Source organism: Ostrinia furnacalis, unplaced genomic scaffold (assembly GCF_004193835.3).
Source record: "Ostrinia furnacalis isolate ACB-3 unplaced genomic scaffold, ASM419383v2 OfSCF0371, whole genome shotgun sequence".
Taxonomy (NCBI): domain Eukaryota; kingdom Metazoa; phylum Arthropoda; class Insecta; order Lepidoptera; family Crambidae; genus Ostrinia; species Ostrinia furnacalis.
The window spans coordinates 1,197-25,569 of NW_021130610.1; the positions used below are offsets into that span (position 1 = coordinate 1,197).

General features: G+C 37.1%; 1 protein-coding gene and 1 long non-coding RNA gene across 2 annotated transcripts; both read right to left on the bottom strand.

Moving 5' to 3' along the window:
- Positions 1 to 14,042: 14,042 nt before the first annotated feature.
- On the bottom strand, positions 14,043 to 15,195 carry LOC114361242 (uncharacterized). Its single transcript, XR_003656581.1, has 2 exons — positions 15,074 to 15,195; positions 14,043 to 14,188 (listed from the first exon to the last, which is right to left on the bottom strand). It is a non-coding gene; the product is annotated as an uncharacterized LOC114361242 (long non-coding RNA).
- Positions 15,196 to 17,548: 2,353 nt separating this feature from the next.
- On the bottom strand, positions 17,549 to 23,571 carry LOC114361237 (uncharacterized). The gene is made up of 3 exons (XM_028316228.1): positions 23,477 to 23,571; positions 20,116 to 20,276; positions 17,549 to 17,694 (listed from the first exon to the last, which is right to left on the bottom strand). The coding sequence occupies exons 1-3, from the start codon at positions 23,569 to 23,571 to the stop codon at positions 17,549 to 17,551; spliced, it is 402 nt and encodes a 133-aa protein (XP_028172029.1).
- Positions 23,572 to 24,373: the final 802 nt, after the last annotated feature.

Here is a 24,373-nt window from a genome sequence, read left to right on the forward strand (position 1 = left end):
AAAAGTTATTTAAAATTATAATTTGTAAAATAGAGGAGTAGGCATCTATCCAAAGAAAGAAACATTGCTATTAATAATAGGCATGTATTTAAATGATCTTTNCTGTACAGAATAAGATGATTGCTATATGTTATCTTCAAACAGCAGAAATGCCCGCTGACATTTTAACCAAAAGCTTAGGTACGATCAAGCATTACTATTTTATGAAAAAGTTAGGCATTTCTCCTGTTTCTTAATAGTAAATTAGTTTCTTAGCATAATGTGTACTCGGTAAAGTATAACAAAGTGTCTTGTATGTATAGTTAAAGGTTTCTATTTTTTAACTTGATTATTTTGTTAAGGGCAGGTGTGAAAATAACAAAATAATCTATGGTCATTGTTTATTGTTTTTGTCTATGACAATAAAAGTCAGTCTTGAGAAAACCGCCAACTGCGTTTTATTAACAGATGGAACTTTTTAATAACGCTTTAAACAAGCCTTTCCCAAAGTGGGTGATTACGCCCACGCGTGGGCGCTGCAGGCCTAAAGGGGCTGCAAGAGACCCAGAAAACAAATCTGGGCGTTGTGTAGAGGCTTAGGAGACGATTTGTAATTTTATCTAAACCCTTAATTCGACGACGTGCGATATACTTCCCATTGAACGAAATAAATTCTATATAAAAAAATTGACCGTATATCTTGAACTCATGGTGTTCATTGGTTCCCTAAACTATCTAACTATGCTGTCAAAAATCAGCAAGGCACCAATATCGATGGGACGCGAGCAATCCCCAATTGTATGACGGGGGGGAAGGGTCCGCTGTGCGGGCTCTCGGTAAATTGCATTTTATTCATTATTTTATGGCTTATATTCTTGTAATATTATTAAAAACTATAGATAGCATACCTGCGAAGCTACTTACAATGTATTTATTGTCATACAGAGTTTTGTTTTCTTTTTACGACACCCATAACTTGCATGTCCAGTATACTTCCCGTCGTCGAATTACTAGTAAAGTAACTGCTAAATACTACGTCCAGTATTCTTCCCGTTGCCAAATTATTAGAAAACTAACTTTTGTGGTTTTTCGTAATAATATTTTAGGGATCCACACATCAAATGTTTTCTGCCTCACTATGTATCGTTTTTCAGAGTTTCAAGTCTAAAAAACAAGCCTTAGTAGCATTGGTGCCGGCTAAAACTGCCCCTTTTTATATAGATACTGGTTCTGAGGAGAAAATTGTCCTTCTCACCCTGCTCTTCCATCAGGTCATGCATGGAGCCCATTGATATAAATAGCTTAATCTTTAACTCTGTCTTTCTTGAGAAAATAACGTCAGAAGCATGGAACAGAAGCGTGGTGGTAACCCTTCTTCAAGAACGGGGATAGCACCTTACTGAAAAATAACAGTCCCATCTCGCTTCTAAACCATATCTACTAGCTTTTTTACGAGGGTTATTATATGCCGGTGTCCGAGAAGTCTTTGTAACCATAAACCACATCCATACGCTGCGGCAGGGTTATAAAGAAGACCAAAGAGTATTACTTGCCATAATGCTTGGCGTACGTGGACTATGAGGAGGCTTTCGATTTGATTGAAGCTTGAGCAGTGCTGTAGTCTTGCCAGAGAGCTTCCGTATTGACCCTTGGTGCTGAAGTGCTTGCACAAAACGCCACCTTGATGGCGGTCCAAGTACAGATGAAGAAATCAGCAACAGGTCCAAGTGTGTTCCCAGTAATCACATAATGGTACCTACTGAAAGGTTACTTCTCACAATAAGCCCTCTTTATATCACAGCATGACATGGAGAGGGCTGTGCTTGGTGTTTCTGTGCGACATCTAATGAGAAGATCCGTAAAAAAACTAAAATCACTGATATAGCCTTATGGATTAGCATGCTGAAGTGGCAATGGGCAGGGCGCACATCACGCAGAACTGATGGCTGATGGCTACAGCAAGGTTCTAGTATGGAGGCAACGTGCCGACAACCGCTGCGTGGGAGGTCCACTCACAAGGTGGACAGATGAACCCATAAAGGTAGCAGGAAGGCGCAGGATACAGAGTGACTATCAGATTGGCCGGTTGTTAGCCCACTTGCCAACCTGATAATCATTGGGGAAGGACAATGTTCATTAGTGGACGTCATAAAGCTGAAATTATGATGATGATAATTAATATTTTATTACGGAACCACTTGTTTCTTTTTTCTGTCTCTTCGACAACGGGAAGTATACTGGACATGGTTGGAGAGCGTCACTTTCTTATGAACTTGGCAACGTCCAGTATACTGGACATAGGTTTTTCAGGAAACTGAAATAGTTAGATTTTTTTGGGTATTTTTTCTGGGGTCCTAGACAAGCTAAGAAACGAAATCAGTAACTGTTTTATAAATTTAACTAAAAAAAAATTCCGTCGAATGAAGGGTTAAGAGGACTCTTAACACCGACTGAGCTCTCGACTCTCAACTACAAAAGGGGGCGCTTAAGAATAATTGATTCTCAAAGTGGGCAGTAGACAAAATAAGTTTGGGAACCCCTGCTCTAAACGAACAGTTAAATAACTGTTTAATATTCAATGAAGACCTAATCTAACCCATCAAGTTTCCACGTCAGAAGTGTGATATCGTTATAAGTTGGACTCGAGCGGCGATCCAAGCTATTTACATAACAAATTCAAAGAATGAAATATCTGGGGGAAAGGAAATTTTTATGCGATGGCTTTCTAAAGGCAAAATTTCACCTTTTTCCGTATCATTTATGTGTTTATCTGATGACCATATTAATATTAATAATGTAAGAGAGTTTTTATTTTCCTACAGAATAAAAATGCCTACAGAATTTTTATTTACTCGTACAACTGATTGTTGATGTTGAAAATTTGCTGTGTTTGGACCATAAAATAAGGCAATAAGATTTAAAATACAGTATCAATAATTCAAAAGATAACTTCCACCACTGTTAATCAAAACTTGTACTAAATCAAGTATCATTTGTATTTTTTTTATTAATATTTTTTTCATTATAAACAACCTGTATCACAATATCATAGTAACAACAATCCTTTCTCTAAATAACAGCATACTCGTTATTAGTTCGTTAAAATTACGGAGAGTCAGGCCGAGTTAACAAGCCTTTGAATCAGCAAGAAAACTGCTTAAGAACGAACTTCGCGACACAGCCTGATAAGGTTGTGGTAAGAAAATAACTTACCGAGTAACTTCGTGAAGTAATAACGACTGGCGGTCTTATTGCTTACGTACTTATTGTATTGGTAAGTAAAATGAAATAAAGGACAGGTGTTTTTCCTACTCAAATGAACAAAGTTGTAAATGACCAAAAATTTAATCAAACTGATAAATTTAACCACCGACTTAGAGGCTTAACGAATCTTTAGCGATACCTATCGAATTTTTAAAATCAAATCTAGTAGATAACACGTACTTACTTTATTTATGAGGAGGGACAGGAGGATGGATTTGTATAAGCAATTAATTGTAAAGTTTCATAAAAAAAATGCCATAACATGTCATAATTCTGTCAAGAGTGTAATACATATAGCAGAATTCTACAGCATTTCTAAAAAAAAAGTCTAGTGACCCTGCTTTCAGTGCTTTCTCTTCAGTAACATTATGTTTTTATAATAAAACGTGAATAGAATATTAAAGTAGCAGTTTCCATCATATCATACTGTATTAACTACCCCAGAATTGAGTTATCTGTATTCTTTTGTTATTTTCCCATTTCGTTCCCACTGGGGTCTTCGTTAAAAATGTTATTACATCTTTTTTCTTCATCTACAGTGCGGGCATTGTATACAGGGTGTTTCTTGTAAGGTGTCAAGCCGAAGGCAGGTGATAGGTGAGGACTAGACCTATCGATTTGACCCCCATGTATGTTCTACGATTTTTCATAGTTTAGAAGTTAACGTCAATTTTGTGATTTTTTCAAATTGTATGACCCAGTAGGCTTTAAATTTTTTTATCTTTTTTTTGGGTCGACTTTTCTCAGATTTCTTTTTTTTGACAGATTCCCTATTAATTGCAGATTTTTGAAAAAAATAATCAATTTCCTATCTTTGATGCAAGATACAAAATTTTTGCTAGAAACATAAAAAATATGCTATTAGCGGAACATTCTAAGATTTTCAACTTAAAAGTTAAAAAAAAAGAAGAAATTCCATAGGTTCAAAATAATTTTAAAAACTGCGCAGTTTTCTGAACTTTCATAATAACACAAAAAAACATGTACTTAATAGGCCATTATTTTCTGTAATCGCTCCACTAATGTGGTAAGTCGGAGATTCCGTTACATGTTTTTGACTTTCTTAGGACTAACTAATGTTTGCAATCCCCTAAGATTACGTTACGTAGAACACATTTAGAGACAATAACTGAACAGAGCATTTTTTTATTCACAACGAGGAAGCTCTTGCCCTTCATCTGACCTGATGGAAACTGATGGATGATCAGCAAGCTTCACCCGGAATCCTAAGCCACAGAGAAATTGGCTGTTCTAAATAGGTGGTCTACTAGACCACAGTGGTGATTGTTACTTTACGATTAAATTTGATATACCTACCTATTAGAGTGTGAGAGAAAGGGAAAGAGTTTGTGTGTGTGTGTGTGTGTGTGTGTGTGTGTGTGTGTGTGTTTGTGTTTGTGTGTGTGTGTGAGAGAGAGAGAGATAAAGAGATAAAGAGAGAGAGAGCAAAAATGGGTGTAATGATTTATTTTAAAGTAAATGTTCATAATGTCCGCCGTTGACCTGAATGCACATTCGACAACGACGCAAAAAAAATCTTCGTAAAACCTTCTTCTTCATTTTAATTTGGTTTTGTGCTTCAGTCAGCTTTGTCCGCAGTTCATCAATATTTTCATATTCCCTATTGTATACCAGATGAAGGGCAAGAGCTTCCTCGTTGTGGATAAAACAATGTTCTGTTCAGTTATTGTCTCTAAATGTGTTCTACATAACGTAAACTTAAGGGATTGCAAACATTACTTAGTCCTAAGAAAGTGAAAAACATGTAACGGAATCTCCGACTTACCACTTTAGTGGAGCGATTACAGAAAATAATGGCCTATTAAGTACATGTTTTTTTGTGTTATTATGAAAGTTCAGAAAACTGCGCAGTTTTTAAAATTATTTTGGACCTATGGAATTTTGTTTTTTTTTTAAACTTTTAAGTTGAAAATTTTAGAATGTTCCGCTAAAAGCATATTTTTTATGTTTCTAGCAAAAATTTTGTATCTTGCATCAAAGATAGGAAGTTGATTATTTTTTTCAAAACTCTGCAACTAATAGGGAATCTGTCAAAAAAAAAATCTGAGAAAAGTCGACCCAAAAAAAAGATAAAAAAATTTAAAGCCTACTAGGTCACACAATTTGAAAAAATCACAAAATTAACGATAACTTCTAAACTATGAAAAATCGTAAAACATACATGGGGGTGAAATCGATAGGTCTAGTCCTCACCTATCACCTGCCTTCGGCTTGACACCTTACAAGAAACACCCTGTATTATTATGCTTTAGGGATTGTCAGGGATAGTAAATATTATGAAAGTTGACATCAACTCTGCCTTTGATAAAAAACAGCGAAGTGACAGCTGTCAAGTCCTTGGAAAAACCTGATGTTATTTATGAGTGGCACAGATTTTTCAACCCCCGACGGGGAAGCCTGATAGAAACTGATGATCAGACTGAAGAAACCTAGCTTTATTCAGAATCTTCAACCACAGAAGAACCTTACCTACAACTACCGAAACACAACACTGCTGTTAAAACATTGTTATTAAAGCGACTGACATACTAAAGTAACTGGCTAGGCGGATTTAGAACATGCCCTACCACCAACCTGAGCAGAAATAGCACCCACTTAGAATCGAACCCAGGACCTCTGGGTCTGATAGGTGGTTTTACCACTAGACCACCGAAGCGTCAACGAGCAATTTGGCTTTTTAAGTTCACTAATATTCTTCTTCATTGAGATAACAGCTCTATTTATCTACGAGTATCCATTATCATCAAAAGCAAACCCATTATAATTAAACCGGGGACGCTCGTTATGTGGGATTTTGCTTTAATACTACTTTATCCAAGGATTATTGCTTCGTTATGCCCTAGCTAATAAGGGTTATTTTGTACATATATCATCAGGAATATGAATGAGGTTGGAGACTCAAAGACGTGAGAGTTCAAAGTGCAATCTTATCTAATACTAGCTGTGTCCGCGACTTCGTACGCCTGAAAACGCGTTTTCGCAACATTTTTCATTTTTGCTGGTATATAGCCTTTAGCCTTCCTCGATAAATGGGCTATATAACACTGAAATAATTTTTCAAATCGGAATATTATTATTACAATTAAACAAAGAAACTCTTCAGCTTTATAATATTAGTATAGATTGAGATATTAAAACTGAATTTGTTCTGAAATTCTTGACTAGATTCTTAGCTATTACGACTAGCTAATACTAATTTTCTAGTTCTCACACAATGAAATTCACTTTTCGGTAAAAGCGAAAAGTTTTAACGATCAACCTATAAATAGATTTGTTAAACTGTTTATCGAACCGAGATTTATTTTGTTCGGAAAGTAATTGGCATAAACAAGTTTTTTATGTGTGTTTAAGCCCTTCGTACACAAATCTTCGATATCCGACGACTGTGGTCTCTAGGCGAGTACAGCAGTACAAAGTCATGAAAATTCGTACATGACAGACACATGTCGCAAACAGTTTATCGGTCGTCGAGCCCTTAGGGAACAAAATCGTCGAGTTTTAGACTTATGCAGACTAGTGTACGAAGGGTTTTACTTACATACAAGAATATTTTGGCTTACTTACTTAGACGAAGAAAATGATTTTCTGTAAAAAAATACTTTTAGGACCCTTTCCTGTAGCAATAATAATCCGCAAAACTGGACAGTCGTGTGAACACAGAAGTGTGTACTATTTGAAATTCGAATTCCGTTGTACGGATTGGTTTTTTTGGACACTGCAAATGGACTATTTGAACTCCCTGCAAATAGCAGTTCCTGCAAATGTCTCCGTGGAAAGAGCCCTTACGCTTATAGCTTTCGTAGCTATCCTAGTTTTACAGGTTTTACATTAAATATTCCGGTAAATTAAAAAATACTAAAACATTACATACTTACCAGTAACTACTTCAACAAACACTTCTAGAAGATCCATTTTGATACACCGAAATACACAACAAAATTCGAGACCGTACTAATTCACTGTAAATTACCAGTCTTGTCCTTGTCATGTAAAAATTAGCAAGTCGTTTGCCCAAATTGAATTTTTTAATTAACTTTATTAAAGTCAATCAAGGTTAACTAAGGCTGGGTTGCACCACCTTATTCTAAATGTAACAATAACATTAACCGCTGCTTTTTGTATGGAGTTTGACTGATTTTTGACGTTTTTAAAGTTAAATTAAGATGGTGCAACTCAGTCTTAGCATACAAAATTAACAAATCACTTCAGGTTTCCAGACTACATTTCAGCGTCATGTAGTAAGAATCACTGAATCATTTTTAACCTTGAGCTAGTGTTGTGTTTATTAGGTAAATTACTAGCATTTATTATCTCTAGCAGACAATTGAAATCACTTGAGAACGCGCTGAATGTAGCGCTTTACACACTTCCTAAACGCAACATCATTGTTTAAATAAATAGAACAGAGAGAGCGTCAAGCTAACGGATTTGTCATTTTTATTCCTGTAAAGCCAAGATATACAATTCTAATACCAAATACCATAACTACAATGAGGGTTTTCGCGATTGAAGGATCCGCCAGATGGCGATACGTGGACGCGGGGTCCAGATGCTGCGTGATTGGTTATTTTTGACATGACATTGACAGATATGTCAAAATCCACCAATCACGCAGCGGTCGGACCCCACGTCCGCGTCCCGCCATCTGGCGGATTTTTCAATCGCGAAAACCCTCATTCAAACTATACTAATAACTTCTAATAGGAAGGAAAATTCATATAGATTAGTTAAAAAACTGCAAATAAAAATAATATTTATTTTATGATCGCAGTACTTAATTGATAGATATTTTATAAAACAGATTCTTCATGTTTATGGATTCTTCAATTTTATGAAATCCACTTTTCTTTTTTTTATGCAACCAACATTTAACATTTTTAGGAGTAATTTAAATAAGAGCCCAAATTATAAAAAATGATGACCTACTATATGTCACTTCCTTTAATATGCAACGAAGTGCAATTTAAAACCATGCATCTAGATGCAATTTCTTGACCGTAACGAAAAACAATACTGAAATCTAAGCTATAAATATTGCATCCATTGAGTTCCAGGTCGAATATTGATCCAGACAAAGTTGGTCCCGCTGAATATTCTAGGCAGACCCAACTCGTTTAGGGATCAAGGTCAATAATGCTTAAATATTCGTCTATTAGGTGCATGAATTATTCACGTTAACTAGATGAGATTGGCCATTTTGTTATTGTGGGAGGTTATACAGGGTGACTGGTAATTAGTGGAGGAGCCGTTAAGGGGAGGTAGTCTAGGGTTATTCTGACAGATATCACTATGAGACATACCGTCCTTAATAAAGTTTTTGTTTAGCAGTTTTTGCATAAAACAATGACAGTTACGCCACTAATTACCAGTCACCCTGTAGGAGTTTGTGCTGAAGTGTAAATAAAAATGAAACTATACATGCTATTCCATGAGAAAAAGCTTATTCTCATCCTGTTTTTTACAGGATACGTGTTTTACTGATAATGTTCATACGAACATCCCGTTTACAATGTCCCGAAAATAACCGATCCGTTCGAATCTGTGATTAGAATTTCAAACACACACTCTGGGACGTTATGTAGCTTTTTGTTAAATAATACCTATTAGAGATTGTAAAATCCAAATTACTGATAATCCCGTTAACCCCTCGTTATTTTTTTTCTACAATATTGTTTCATAACCAATTTGTATGTTTATTTTGAAAATTAGTAAAAAAATATTGAAACATTGTCTTGGATTTTTTTTATCGTGATTTACTTTAAATAAGTTTTATGGTGCATCCATATTTTTATCGGACTAACAAAGTAATAACTAGAATTTAATATTTATTTTAATCATGAATGAGAGCTTCAAATAAGCCTTTTACTAACTGGTTCTGCCTCCTAAACGCAAACCAAGGAACTAAACTTCAGTTTCAGCAAGGATTGCAAGTTTCAGGAACCTTACAAAACAAACGATGTAAATCAGTTCGCCACTCGCTCAATAGATGGCGCTGTAGCTGTAATTTTAGTTCAGCGCCGCTGCAGAGATGGTGCTACGGTCTGGCTACGGCAGGCTACGAGCATTGACTACGGCGCTACGGAATATCGTAGGCGTTGTAAGTAATGATTCGTAGCGAAGCAAATGAAAAGAAATGTGTTTTTTTGATAAGTATACGAGGGCGGCACTGAAAATTTCGGGAATCAAGGAAGTGAAACAACATTACTATTTAAAAATGTATTTATTGCTTTTTAAAGTATTCTCCGCGAAATTTGACACATTTTTCCATACACGAAACCAATCATTGAAGCAACCATTGCATTCGGAAGTTTGGGTCTCCAAAATGGCCGTTTTGTAGGCTTCCACAGCTTCTTCAGGTGATGAAAATCTCTGACCACGCAATTTATTCTTTATTTTAGGGAAAGTATAGAAATCATTAGGGCTTAGGTCATATCCGTTAAGCTAGCAACCATAATACAAGCATAATTTGTTGCTTATTTTGTGGCTAAATGGCGCTGTATGAAATTGCCCAACGATTTATTTATTTTTATAATTATTTCAGCTACACTTAAGGCGTCCATAGCACATAATAATATACTACTGAGCATAGGCCTCCAATGATTTCGAGATTAACTGATTGCCATTGCCACAACCTCTATAAGCTCATCTCACCTTCTTCACCTTGTAGGTGGACGTCTTAACAACAATAGCTTGGATAAGTGATACAGCTCGGTAGAGTCATCTAAAATACCTTAGTGCCATAAGATGAAAGTCTACATCCAGTGTGTGTTATCAGTGATGACAAATTGTACTGAAAAGCGGCCTCTCACTGTAGGCTTACGAACCACAAAGTTGCATAGTGTACTATGGAGTGGACTATGCTGGTTTTTTTTTCATGCAATCGAATCTGAAATAAGGAGATCCGTAAACGATCTAAAGTCACATGGTGGCATAGTCCGATGTTTTAGCAAGCTGAAGTGATAATGGGCAAGACACATAGTATACAGAAACGATGGCCGATGGGATAGCACGTTTCTAGAGTGGAAGCCACGTGCCGGAAAGCTCAGTGTAGAACGTCCTCCCACAGGCAACAGTCCTCATGCAGGGCGCTACCCACCTGTCATTATGGAAATCATTGGGAGAGGTTTATGTTCAGTTGAAATAATTATGATGATGACATAATATTATGGATGTATACTAAAGTTTCAAAAAAATGTTTTTTCACCAATTATTGTGGAATCGTTGCATTTTCTCGTAACAACAGATGATTGTTTTTGTTATAATATGATTATTTTCTTAATTTAGAGCCAATTGTACATAAACATTATAAATTTTATTTCTATTTTTGATTAATATGTAACAAATTCTGATTCATATGGGCACAAAATATTTGAACGTCGATATCTTGAAAACTACTTTACAAAAACGAGTCCCTTATCCAAATATATGTTATTGGGTGTACCTATTTTCATATGAGTCTATGTTACAAACCTAAAATTGAATTTGAAATTTGTCCATATGAATCAGCCGAAGAATGCGATTTCGAAGAAGTGCCCTTTACTATCAATTGTAGCGTTACCTGTAAAGATATTTTTACCGTCAGAAATTTTGACATATTTCCCATACTGAAATTGTCAATATGCCAAATTTATTCTTCAGTTAAAAGCTATCCGGCTATTGAAAAATCAGGCCTTAATAAAAATAAATGTCATAAGCCCGTTTTCACCATCAATCCCTAATTTTAAAGTGAACCCTATGGTAACATATAACAGGAATTTTGTTTGCATAGAGGTCACTTAAAAGTCAGGAATTGATGGTGAAAACGGGCATTAATTAGGCTGGGTTGCACCACCTAACTTTGACCGTAACTTTATCGATAGCCGGTGCTTTTTGTATGGGGTTTGTCAGATTTCTAACGGTTGTCAAAGTTAAAGTAAGATGGTGCAACCCAGCCTCATTCATTCTTCAATACGAGAACACGTCCGCTCCTACAAGAGATGAACCCACTCTACTGCCCGGCTCACATCAATCAATGGACCGTGAATATTATGGGTTGAACGGAGAAAAATATCATTCGATTTAAAATGTATGTCTTGGAAAGACATTTTTATACGCACATCACGTTTACGTTTGGAGGTTAAGAATAGGTGATGTTTAATTATCTTATTTCCTTTTATGTCCTTCTGATTAATTTTGGTTAACGAGAGGTAGGAATAGCCCTTTATTTCTCTAAAATACTGTAACGCCCATACTCACAAACATTACTATGAGGTCTCACAGTGCGCGTGGACGCACAGGGTGACACACGAACCATTCACAGAGCTCTATTCAACGCATTGAGATATTACTTCAATCATTAAACGCTGTGCGTTCGATTTGAAGCATCGTTTGTGAATAAGGGCGATAATCAACCAAATGCCTTAGATATAGATTAGAGATCTCATCCTTTTATTATTGAACTAATTTCTAATCACACATCAAAGAAATAAAATTCTAAGAACACCAGCGCAACAACTTATTAATTGAAATACAATTAGTTATACGATCTATGATCTACAATTACTCGTAATTTGTTTGTAAAGACGATTAAATTCGAAATTCTATTGGAAAAACAAACAATTACCCTACAACCTTTGTCCAGTGTATTTAAAAACCATTAACCGGTCAGCTTAATAATAGCTTTAAATAGAGCAACAATTATCATTAAAGTTTTATATGTCCAGATTATCAGCTTAATAATAGCTTTAAATAAAGTTCTCGTAAGCAAAACAGTTGTGTTCCAAATTAACATTTATTCCGAGAACTTTAATTGACTTTCATTGACGACATTATTTTTGTGTGGCATTTTAGAAACAATTAACTTTAATGTTTCATTAGGGAAATAAAGATATTTACATTGGGAACATACAGAAACTGGCTAAGATGTATATATTCTAAGTCTGTAGACTCTATAAAAAGAGAAACTGAGGTATTTTGAAAGATTTACAGATTATCACAAATTCTTTTATCGAGAAAGCACAACATTTGGGGGAGGCCTTTGTCTAGCAGTGGACGTCTTTCGGCTGAAACGAACGAACGAACAAGACAATGTCGTAAGTAGCTTTAGTTTTACCCTTAAAGGACGTCGCACATTTATCAACCTAGAAAGGTATAGTATTCTGTGTATGAAACTCCATACTGCAACGCACTTATCCGCACCGTAACGTAAACGCCTCGCCTCGCAATTGACATAGCGCGCGAAAGGCAATACGTTGTTGATACCTTTCCGAGTCTGCTAGTGTTAGTCTGCTATGAGCTCTAAGCTTCTAAAAACGGCCTTATCTTTAACACCGTAAGTTTCAAAAACTTACACCGGAACCTGCACATTGTGTGCCCAATTAGAACAATAAATGTAAATTATTCCGTGTGTTCTACAAAAGAAAGGAGCGGCACACGCAATGACTTAATTTGGTTAATCTACAACATGATAGTGTACTACAATTACCTACCTTGTATTCGTGGAATAAATATAGTAGCTTAGTAGTAGCATAATAAGCTAGCATTATCGTATTTAAAATGTGTACTAGCTGTACCCGCTATTTCGTAGGCCCGAAAATAGTTTGAATATTTTTCCCGTTTTCAACATATTTAATTGATGCTTCGCTCGTATTGGTCGTAGTGTATTATGTAGCCTTCCGCAATGAATGGGTTATCCAACACAATAAAATCCCGCCTTAGGCAGTTCGATTTTTTTCAAGATATTTATAATTTAGTTTGAAAAATAAAATTTTTGAATTCGGTGCAGTAGTTTCTGAGATAAGTAAGTGCGTTCAAATTAACAAGCTTTTCAAATTGTTGGTCGGGAGTTAACAAACTAGTCTTCAAGTCACTTTGCATTCTACTTAGGAATCACGTTAATGACTTAAACTTTCTTAAGAATTCTCTAGACACTCTTCAAAACTTTGATTTCAAACTAAAGTTCAAGAAGGGAACTTGCTTCTAAAAGTAAGATCGAAAACGACTTTCCATTAGCATGACCAGTCACCAACTAAAGTAATTTCGTTGACTGCGTCGGATTATGGGATAATATACATTTTTTACTACATTTGAAAACGATTTTGATAAACGCCCAAATATCGATTATTTGTAGCGTTGCAATTTTGGCTGTTTTCACAAATTGATATTTCTTCTCGATATTTGGATTTAGGATACCACTGGCGACATCTATTGGCGTGATTTTGAATTAATTTGCAATAGATGGCGCTTTTTGCTCAGTCAATTCAAATATATTTTATTGAAACATTTCCTAATGTTTTTGTTTTGATTATTCTATTTTTTAATAGAATGTTTTCAGTGTTCAGGAGATTGTTTTCATCATGGTTTTTATTAGTATTTGCTTTTTACCTAAGCGGCGAAACGAAACGTCTTGCGATGTCGATGACTCGCAGGCTGTCAGTTGAGCTGTCAAATCACTTTGGAATTTTGGTCGATCTTGCGCAACCGCAATTTTATTATTTTCGGGGATGTAATCCCCTGTGTTTCAAATCGTGGAATGCAGAATGCATCCACGATAATTTCTTAATGTATTTTTAAAATAAACACACATGAGGTAAGTTCCCGTCGGAGAATTTATTTATTTTTTCTTTTTTTCATAACCTAATGCCACGTTCCACATGTGATCCTGACACTCGTGTTTTTCGTTTCAGATGCTGGGATTTTCAAATTTTATATTTCATAAATTTCAGATTTTACAATTTCAAATTTCATAGATTTCATATTTTACATTTTGATGATATTTCATATATTTTAATTTCTCTTCGTTTCGTATGAAATATTTCTCCTTTCTAAACTGCTGATCTCTTCGCATTTCCTCCTTGTCATCAAACCTCTGTCTCTGTAAGAGTTTGAACGCTTACCTGTCGAAGAGATGCAAGAGCTTGAGGCCGTGGAGGACGCTGCTTGGAGCCTAAAAGTGTGCGAGACCCGTTGGACCCCGGAAGAAGAGAGGAACGTTCAGGGTAACGGCTTATAACCGCATGGCTTCCAAGGTACCCACTTTTCCATCCTTCAAGTAGGAGTCTTTCCGACCTGACATCGTGCAGTTATCTTAACTATTAGAGTCTTTTAATATTTAGGCTGAGTTTACTAACGGTAGATTCTTTTAGCAAAAATTTTTTTTTTTTTGGACACAATCGAGTTGTCGGGTATCTGCTACAGTTTTGCTTTACCTGTAACTTAAAGTTCAGATATATTTTTTTTTCCAGAGATTTTATCTCTGTGTTTTTGTTTTGTTTTGTTTGAGTGCTATGTATCTCCTATATACATGCCTCGTTTGTTTTGTCTTTTCCAGGGATGACATCATGTGCTTTTATGCACTATTCCCTGTGTTTTGTGTTTTGTTGCGATGACGTCCAATTTATATTGTGGCCAGCGACATTTTTGTTCTGTGGTTTTTAACCCAGACATTTTTTCTAGGGACGACATGTGTTGAAATATACACTTTCCCTAGGGCCCACTGGATGGCTATTCCAGAAAATATGTTCGTAATGGCCGAAATAGCCTTACAACGTTAATGGGGATTCGAGTACCACTGGTTCACAGTTGGGACTCTATGGGGAATTTTGAATGCAGGTGGCAAGCAGTATAATTTGAAACTGATGCTTACAGGTATGAAAGAGAGGTATGAAAGATGATTGTATGTTAGTGTTGGGTTAACTGCTGATCTCTTCGCATTTCCTCCTTGTCATCAAACCTCTGTCTCTGCAAGAGTTTGAACGCTTACCTGTCAAAGAGATGCAAGAGCTTCATCTGGCACTGCGCGCTTGAGGCCGTGGAGGACGCTGCTTGTAACCTAAAAGTGTGCGAGACCCGTTGGACCCCGGAAGAAGAGAGGAACGTTCAGGGTAACGGCTTATAACCGCATGGCTTCCAAGGTACCCACTTTTCCATCCTTCAAGTAGGAGTCTTTCCGACCTGACATCGCGCAGTTATCTTAACTAGTAGAGTCTTTTAATATTTAGGCTGAGTTTTAAGAAATTTGTAGTGGCAATAATATTCACCAAACCGAACCTAATTAACGACCCTGAATCCCTTGAGATTGGCACTATTACAGTAGTTATTATAATATCGTAATTGTTAACTATATACGAGCATACGAGATAAAAATAAATTGTGTCAATTGAGAGGGAGCTGTTTTATTTACATTTTCTAATTTCACACAAGGAACGGTAACTTATATAAATTTCTGCAAGCCGGACAACCTCTTTTTCACGTGCAGACAATTCACCATCGTCTCCGTCTGCACCGGTGGCGGTTCAATTCCAGTCACCAAGCCGCCAGGAAAAAATCCTTTCTTGCATATTGTAACGCTCATGCTAGAACATAATAGAGCTACAGAATGCACTCAGAATATAGGTGTACCAGAATCTCATGGCAAACAAAAATATTGGAAAAGTGTGTTTTTCATATGGCCATTGTCTATGGCTTTATTGTCATCTGTCAAAGTAAATCAAGAGATCTGTCAGCCGCTGCAGAAATTTTGTAATCTCTTCATGCCTATTTGTTATTTTTGTGAAAAATTCGAAAAAGCTCAAGCAAATCATATTGTTTTCAATGTGTATTGTAAAATAATGCATAATTCAAAGCCAATCTTTGACTTTAAAGCGCGTCGTTGAGTTGACAGTAAGTTGGAGTGAAATGTTTTGATACATTTAGTTTATTACCTAACCGCGTCAGAAGGATGGAAGGAAGGAAAATAAACATAACCCATGTTTATTTTTATATTATTCTTACCTAATAGCTGCTTTATCGGGGTTTTCAGGTGTATTTCATACATTGGTGCAGAGGAATAGTGAAAAAGTTACGACCATGTAAAGAAAATTGAAAAAGATTTCATCAAGCAAGTTTGAGTAATTGAAATGCTTTATATTATACAGGGTGAAATTTTGTGAGCCACCACCACAATGCCATTTTTTCTCAAAGAAAACATTCCTTTATTTTTGAAAAGAAATAGAACTGCATTCAAAGATTTCCAAAAATTTGCTTGCCACACCCGGGAATCGAACCAACTAAAATCTCTTAAAAATTACATCCTGTATTTTTATAACATCGATCGTTAGGGTTAAGTATAAGGATGAAAACTCTCTAACAAACTTGATAAATCAAATGAAAGGAAAACCATGAAATCTTAAATTATTTGAATAATGTTGCAGAAAATTGTATGTAAGTATAGTAGAGAATTTTCGAAAAAAATTCGAAAATCTTTGAATGCAGTTCTCTTTTTTTTTTCAAAAATAAAGGAATGTTTTCTTTCAGTAAAATTTCAGTATTAAGAGTACTTTCCCTCCAGGTGCCATTACAAAATTCTACCCTGTATAAATACCTCTTTAACTTGATCATCTATTGAAGAACAAGAAATGCAAGTGGAGTTCTTAGAATCGTTTTCTAGTTCTGAATGAAGTGATAAGTTATAAGTATGACACATAATAAAATTATTTACAGTAATATACGGTTTACTTATTTTTCAAGACATGTTTCTATGTTAAAAACCCGATGTATAACAACATTATTCATACACATACCTAAAATGTATAGGTAGGCATTCGTACTTCATGTTCATTAATATTAGTCATAAATAAAAAATTAAACAGTATCAAGATCGTTTAATCCAATTTCCCCAGTATTGCATTCAACAAAGTTTATTTTCCCCATTTGCCATGAGATTCTGGTACACCTATACCACCGTAAAGGATGTGCCATTTTTATGGGACAGGAGGCAAACGAGTAGACGGATCACCTGATGGTAAGTGATTACCGTCGCCCATAGACACCCGTAGTACCAGGGGTGTTACCAGGGCCATGCCAACAACAGTCCGGAGAAGACTAGCTTCTTTTTAGGCCCTTTTGAGTACATCTCGATAAATGCTGAGCGGCAGCCTGTTAGCACAACATTACCTACTATTTTGTCCTGTACTTCTGTTGTAAATGTTTTAACTGGGTCAATTAATATAGTCTGATGCCGCCACCGGTTGTGGTCTGTTTATTACCAGTACCATTGTGAGTTCTATTCAGCATGAATCGTGAATTTTAGACGATAAGCATTTGTCACTTAAAATCGATATAATGTCATGAGAAGATTCTATTCATGCTAACTCAGCAGGACAGAACTATAGCACTATCATAATGCACTTGGGTCACTTAGATTATAGTCAATCTCATCGAGAGCGGACAGCTCTGGTGCTCTGTATCTGCAAGTGCAAGACACCGCCTTATATTGTAAAATTTTAGATTGTGGAGAAAAATAAAGATCCACTTACCTCTCCTCCCCTTATGCCGGGGCGAGTGCGCAGGAGTGCTGTGCTCTGAGCTCTGGTCTGCAGCATACTCCGTCCCACTGCTGTCCGGGCCTGGAGCCAGCGAGAAGGCAGTGCCGGCCGGGCACCGCTCCCGGCTGCGACTGCGCTGCCATCGGCTCTGGAGACAAGAGAAAATTTTACCATAACAGTATGTAAACTTTTGCACTGTAAGGAAGCTAATTCTACAGGGTGGAAACGATAAGTGATCTCACTCGATTATTTCTAAACTACACAAGATATCGAAAAACTGGTAACTTATCTTGAAAGTGCTTCACGAGCTCTTTCTAACGGTATCAGTAATAGGTTACAGAATTAACTGGATCTATTCGAAAATTCGATGTTTTCAGCCTCCATACTAAATGTATGCCAGTCACACAATATTAAAAGTGTTGATTTTTTTTATTAAATAATAAACACTTAAAATGAACTCGTAAATTGCATTCTTATTTAAAATTATTCATGGAAAACATTGGTTCTAGGCTTTACTTGCTATAATATTATCAAGACATGAGTGCCATGACTGTGGCAGTACTAAATGTATGGAAGTCGGAAACATTGAATTTTCAGATAGATGCAGTTTATTTTGTAACTTATTATTGGTACCGTTGAATAGAGCTCATGAAGCACTTTTAGGATCAGTAACCAGTTTTTGGATAGCTTGTATAGTTTTTAATATTAAGTGGTTTTATTAAATGTATGGAAGCTGGAAACATTGAATTTTCAGATAGATCCCGTTTATTTTGTAACCTATTATTGGTACCGTTGGATAGAGCTCGTTAAGCACTTTCAGGATCAGTAACCAGTTTTTCGATATCTTGCATAGTTTAGAAATAATCGAGTGAGATCACTTATCGTTTCCACCCTGTATACTCTTACTCCTCCTATGTTTTTCTGATTAACTTCTACAGGTCCAATGACAGGTTTACTTTCCCCGGGACAAACTTGACCTTTACTGGTTTGTACAGGTTTACTTTCGCCCGGGACAAACTTGACGTTTACTGGTTTTTATTGGCGGTCAAGCTGTAGAACCTGGCTACACAGGAGTTGCAGCGGTGGGAACGAGAGGTGGGAGGTAGTCCCATTATTATGGAGACAAAGAAATAGAGTTTCTCATTCATGCTTATAATATCACAAGCTCGCCCGTTAGGGCACAAATTACTTACTATTTAAAATTCTGTGATGTTAAATCTGTACAGCATAGGCTGGGTTGCACCATCTTACTTTAAGTTTAACAAACGTCAAAAGTCTATCAAACTCCATACAAAAAACACCGGTTATGGTTATAGTTACGGTTAAAACTTAGCTTTAAACTTCAAAATAAAAATATGTAACAGTGAAGCGAGGCACACTCAGACTCTTTGTGATAGAGAAAATCCAAATCTGCGTGTAAAAGCTCGTGAAATACGAACTACGATAAAAATATAATCACAACACAAATCAACGAAAAGCAGTTTCACTTTACATTCTTCAATCTTTATACAAAATAAACGATAGGTACTGCATTTTCAAACTGCCTAGAGTTTATAGTACCTAGCAATAGTCATTCTATACAATATAATACAAAGTGCATTTAAGTGATTTCCAATGAAGCGCCATAAACGATATTCCAGGCCATTACGTGCCGACTTTACAGAGTATCTGCACATTATTTATTACTAACAGTGTAGTATTATTCGAGGAAATGGTGCGGAAATAATCTAAATAATCGATATTGTTAATAATAGAATGGACACAGAACAAAATAGCTGCAGTCTTTGGCGTAGCACTCATGTTATTAACTGGTGAGTACTCGTAAGGTTTTTAATTAAATAACTTATCTTTCTATCAAGATACATGTGTTATTAAAAGGGTTAGCGTAGTCTTCGTAATCATTTTATCTACATACTATAATACAAATTTTAATGTATGGATTTAGTTTTCAGCCTATATGGCAGAAGATGTGGATGTGGTGCACCAGTGCACCACAGACGAAGGTTCGTGGTGGTCTCTTATAGATGGCACAAGAAGATCTATAAGAGAGAGAAGAATGTGGTGCGCTTCCTATAATATGACCGAAAAAGACCAGTAGCTTATCTCATATAGTTTTGAGTTTGGTAAAAAAAAAAGTGGTGTGGTGCTTGGTGATGCCTACATGTAGGCCTCTAGGTTACCTTTAAGTTGGTGAAGAAGTGCGTGGTGCGGTGCACCACAGACAACGGCGCGTGATGGTGCGCGGACCGCGCGCGTGGCGGTGGCGATGTCGGCGCAGGCGCCGCACATGACAGCTCTGGAGCTGACAGAAGTGTCTGATGCGGTCTCTTTATGGATGCCAGAAGACCTCTAGCTTACCTTGAGGTTGGTAAAGAAGAGGGTGGTGCAGTGCACCACAGACAGCGGCGCGTGGTGGTGCGCGGATCTCGCGCGTGGCGGTGGTGAAATGATAGCTCCAACACAAATAACTTACAAGGTTGGTGAAGATGTGTGTGGTGCGGTGAATCACAGGCGTTGGTGCGTGGTGGTCCCTATATAAATGGCTGAAAAATATTTATTTATAACTTACTTTTAAGTTGGTGAAGAAGTGCGTGGTGCGGTGCACCACAGACAGCGGCGCGTGGTGGTGCGCGGATCTCGCGCGTGGCGGTGGCGATGTCGGCGCTGGCGCCGCACATGACAGCTCTGACGCTGACTTTGACAGCCGACCACTGAGCGCCTCCGACCGCTCTGGAAAAGAGAGACTAGCTTAGCAATAGCATCATCATAGGTCTTGACACTGCAGGTTTGCGACCCTCACTAATTTACGAGAGGCGAAAGGAAAGATTTGGCCTACCCCCCACTAGCCAGATGGGTTGAGGAGCCGAAATGAGGAAGACCCATACTCCCCACGCTAGCCAGACAGCTTGAGGATGCCCGACGTTCGCATATTTGTAACTTAGTCGCCTCCTAACATCCATGGAAGGAGCGGGGGTGGTCCTACTATAGGGCACCTGGTTTTATTTTGAAATGAAAGTAACCTAAAGACAAATTATCGTGCCCTGTACTATTGAAATAATAGTTGCGCCTGTGGATATGGTACTGATACTAATACCTCTAGGGTTTGGACTTTATACCTACTCTAGAAAAGAAGTCAAATCTTTAAAATTTTATTGCTACTTATGTAAAAACTCATTTTATTTTTCAAGTAGGCTTTTAAAAGCCCTTTTGCACTTTTGTGGCCTGTGTGATTTTGCTATGAACAGTTTATGGTGCGATAGAGGAACGAATTTATTTATTTAAATTATGGTTTAAATGAAATCAATAGGCAGTAAATACACTGTAGTTAACTGTCTAATTGCACCACAAGAAAGCGGTAGCAAATAAAACCACCCCGTCAACAATTACCTCGCTGCAAGTTAATGAAGGGGCGTGAGGCAATTAGCATACTCTAACAATTAAGTTTTAGTTCTAGGAAAGGGTTGTGAGGTTCTACACCTGAAACTAAACTGGACGTTAGAATAAACACTGTTTTTACAAAGTTTGTACGTGAAATAATAATTGTAGTTGATATTTCTTTCAGCAAAAGAGCTACGTAGGTATATTATACTTCGTACGCGTGGATCCCATTTTACCCCCTTAGGGTTGAATTTTGCAAAATCCTGTCTTAGTGACCACCTATGTTCTAAAAGGGACCACCATGCAAATTTCGAGACTCCTGGCACTTGTAGTTTCTGAGATTTCGTGATGGTAAGTGAGTCAGTCAGCGACCTTTCGCTTTTATAAAATAATTCTATTTTGAGTATTTTTAATAAAATTACTTTTAATTTATTTTACCTCAGACAGAATTAGAATTTATACTTGATAGCTTCTTTTAAGTCTGTATACAATTTCTGCTACAAAAATGCAGTGGAAATAATACCTTATTTACTTTATGGCTCGTGCAAACCATCTTGCAGTAGCAAGCAAGACAAGACGTAATTTTATAGATTTAATGTGTTTACATAATGCATAAGATACGAATTCTGTATTCATGCTGTCTTTATTTTATGCACTCAGGCAGCAAAAACCGAAGGAAGCCTCGTGACTCCAACGTTCTTGGAGAATTTAATTATGTATAGGTTTTATTACAAAAAGAGATAAAATATAATGCAAGATCATATTTATTATACCTCTTTTTGTGAAAGTGGAATAAGTAGGTACATTCTACAATACCCGCATGGTTGTCGTTTCCCTTTGTCTGAATTCTACATCCTCATCTTTTCACTTGCGAATTACAGACGGCGGCAAATAAAAATAAAACAAGTTGTGTTATGAGCTGTTTTGTAAGAATTGTCTTAGTTAGTCTAATGAAGGTAGTCTGTCGACAGGAGACTGCCATTCATTTCAGCCTAATGACGTCCACTGCTGGACAAAGGCCTCCCCCAAGAATTTCCACTTGACCGGTCTTACGCTGCCCGCATCCAAATGCTTCCCGCGACCTTTAACTACATCTTATTCACCATTGATTGTCACTATTGACTGGTTAGATCCTAAGGCAGGGTACTCACCTGCCATGTAGCATGTAACGTAGCATGTAACGTGTCCAACCTTCAAGTGAGTACGGCTCGTCCACGGTCATCGCGTATCTAGATAGCTCCAGTCGGCGGGTCGCTGCGATCTCCCTGCGAACCACGCGCGAGCAGCTCGCAGCGGGCTCGTGCCTATGTACTCACTTGATACAGTATCTGATACATTACATGCTACACGGCTAGATGAGTACCCTGCTTAACAATATCCGAGTGATTCTCGCTTATAATAACGTCGTTAGCGGCAGCTTGGCGTTAATCCGACTTCAGACGGATTACGACTTTTGCCATTTAGAACTAGCATTTACCGCCACAGAAATCAAATTAAATTTCTTGACTCAACAAAAATATCTTTATGAAATAGCAGTTTTATGAACACTGAGTTTAGAGTTCTTTTGAGTAACTTCCAATTTTATTATATTCTTTCTCTTGTTTTAGTTTTATAATAGTGGAAGAGGTATTAAAAAAGGCATCAGTAGATAGATATTAAAAAGCATAAAAAAGTATAGCTTGCCTCGTTTCGACTATAAAATAGGCGAAGAGTCATACGTTAAAACGTATCGACACACAGCTTTTGATAACTATTTTGGACAGCATATTTGAGGTCAATGATAAATCTTGTCTTGCTGTTACAGATTCTCACAAAAATCCGAGAAGTAATTTATTAAATTAAGAATCTGTGCTGAGAGGTAAGGTATATTTTTCTTCGTGGTGAAATGTGGGCAAAACCACAAGCAAAAGCTAGTAAGGCTCATATAAATAACATCGGATCCTAAGCAAATAAGGCCAAGTGCCAAGTTAAGCGATATTTAATTTCAGTCGAAAGACGTCCACTGCTGGACAAAGCCCTCCCCCAAGGATTTCCACAAAGACGGTTCTGCGCATCTAGGCACCTCCCGCGACCTTTACCAGATCGTCGGTCCACCTAGTGGGAGGCCTGCCCACGCTACGTCTTCCGGCTTTCCTGTCCCAGCAGCCATCAGCTCTACGAGCTATGTGCCCGCCCACTGGCACTTGATTTTAGCAATTCTGCGGGCTATGTCAGTCACGGTTCTCCAACGGATCTCTTCATTTCTGATTCGATCAAGTAACTACGGGCAAAACCGCGAGCAAAAGCTAGCAAGGCTCATATAAATAAGACCGCATCCTAAACAAATAAGGCAGGTGGCAAGTCAAGCGATCTCTAATCTTACACGAAGCCTCTAGTCTCTAACACGGATCACGTATACCCGGATTGTTTCGTCTTTCGGTTCACGGCGCATATCAGCTGGGACATAACATAACATATTGGATCCACTGACGCGTTAGAAAGGGAGCTGGATCACTTATAATTGGAGTTTTTACTCACAAAAGGACTTCTGGAAGGAAGATCTAATTACTTACATATTTGGCCCATGGCCCTGCTGCGAGGTTCTACTGGTAGTACCACGGGCATTTTTGTCCATAGTTCTATCAGTAGGACCATGGGCATCTAGCATTACTTGTAGTCCTACCGGTAGTACTAAGAGCATTTTAAGTGCCCATGGTTCTATCAATAAGATTACAATGGGCATGTAACAGTGCCACTATTTATGATGGACACCAGCTATATAAATTGATGCCATCTCTTAAAAATAAAGTCGTCTTTGCATCCTAAGCAAACTATTAACTAAGCATATAAGGCAAGTATAAATATAATACAAGTCAAGCGATATTCGGCTTTAACAAGGAATTACGTATACCTACCCGGATTGTTTCGTCTTTCGGTTCACGGCACATATCAGCTGGGAACATATTCGTATTGGATCCACTGACGCGTTAGAAAGAGAGCTGGTATTACTTTCATGATATTGCTTATTTTAATTGGAGATCTAATTAAATTTTTGGTCCTACTGGTAGTACGGATTAAGTACAAGATAAGTATTCAAAACCAACCAAATGTTAATTTAAGCAAAAGTTACATAATTGACAGACCACTTATTTTAAAAGATCATAAAGTTGTTTGGTATCCTAGAGTTAAGCTCCCAAATGATAGAGGAACAGGGTATGAATTCATTCATTCATCAGTTATCTACCTTTAACATCAACGACTTCCCCACACTAATCTGATTAGCTAGAATTTTCCCATTACCTATTACAAGATTGTGTAGCCCTATCACGGATTGGGGCTTACGAGTAGGTACATATTTGTTGCAAATTAACCCTTATTACTTGGAAATAAGATGCTGTTAAGTTTGAATTGCTGTTATGGATGTATCGAAAAGGGATAATATTATTATTGAGGTACCTACTTACGAATAC

Coding starts and splice junctions, on each gene's coding strand:
- LOC114361237 (XM_028316228.1), bottom strand. CDS start 23,571: ATGCTAGATGCCCATGGTCCTACTGATAGAACTATGGACAAAAATGCC. Junction 20,277..23,476: donor CAGGGCCATGGGCCAAATAT/GTAAGTAATTAG, acceptor TCTCTTTTCCAG/AGCGGTCGGAGGCGCTCAGT. Junction 17,695..20,115: donor ACTTCTTCACCAACTTAAAA/GTAAGTTATAAA, acceptor TCTTGTCTCCAG/AGCCGATGGCAGCGCAGTCG.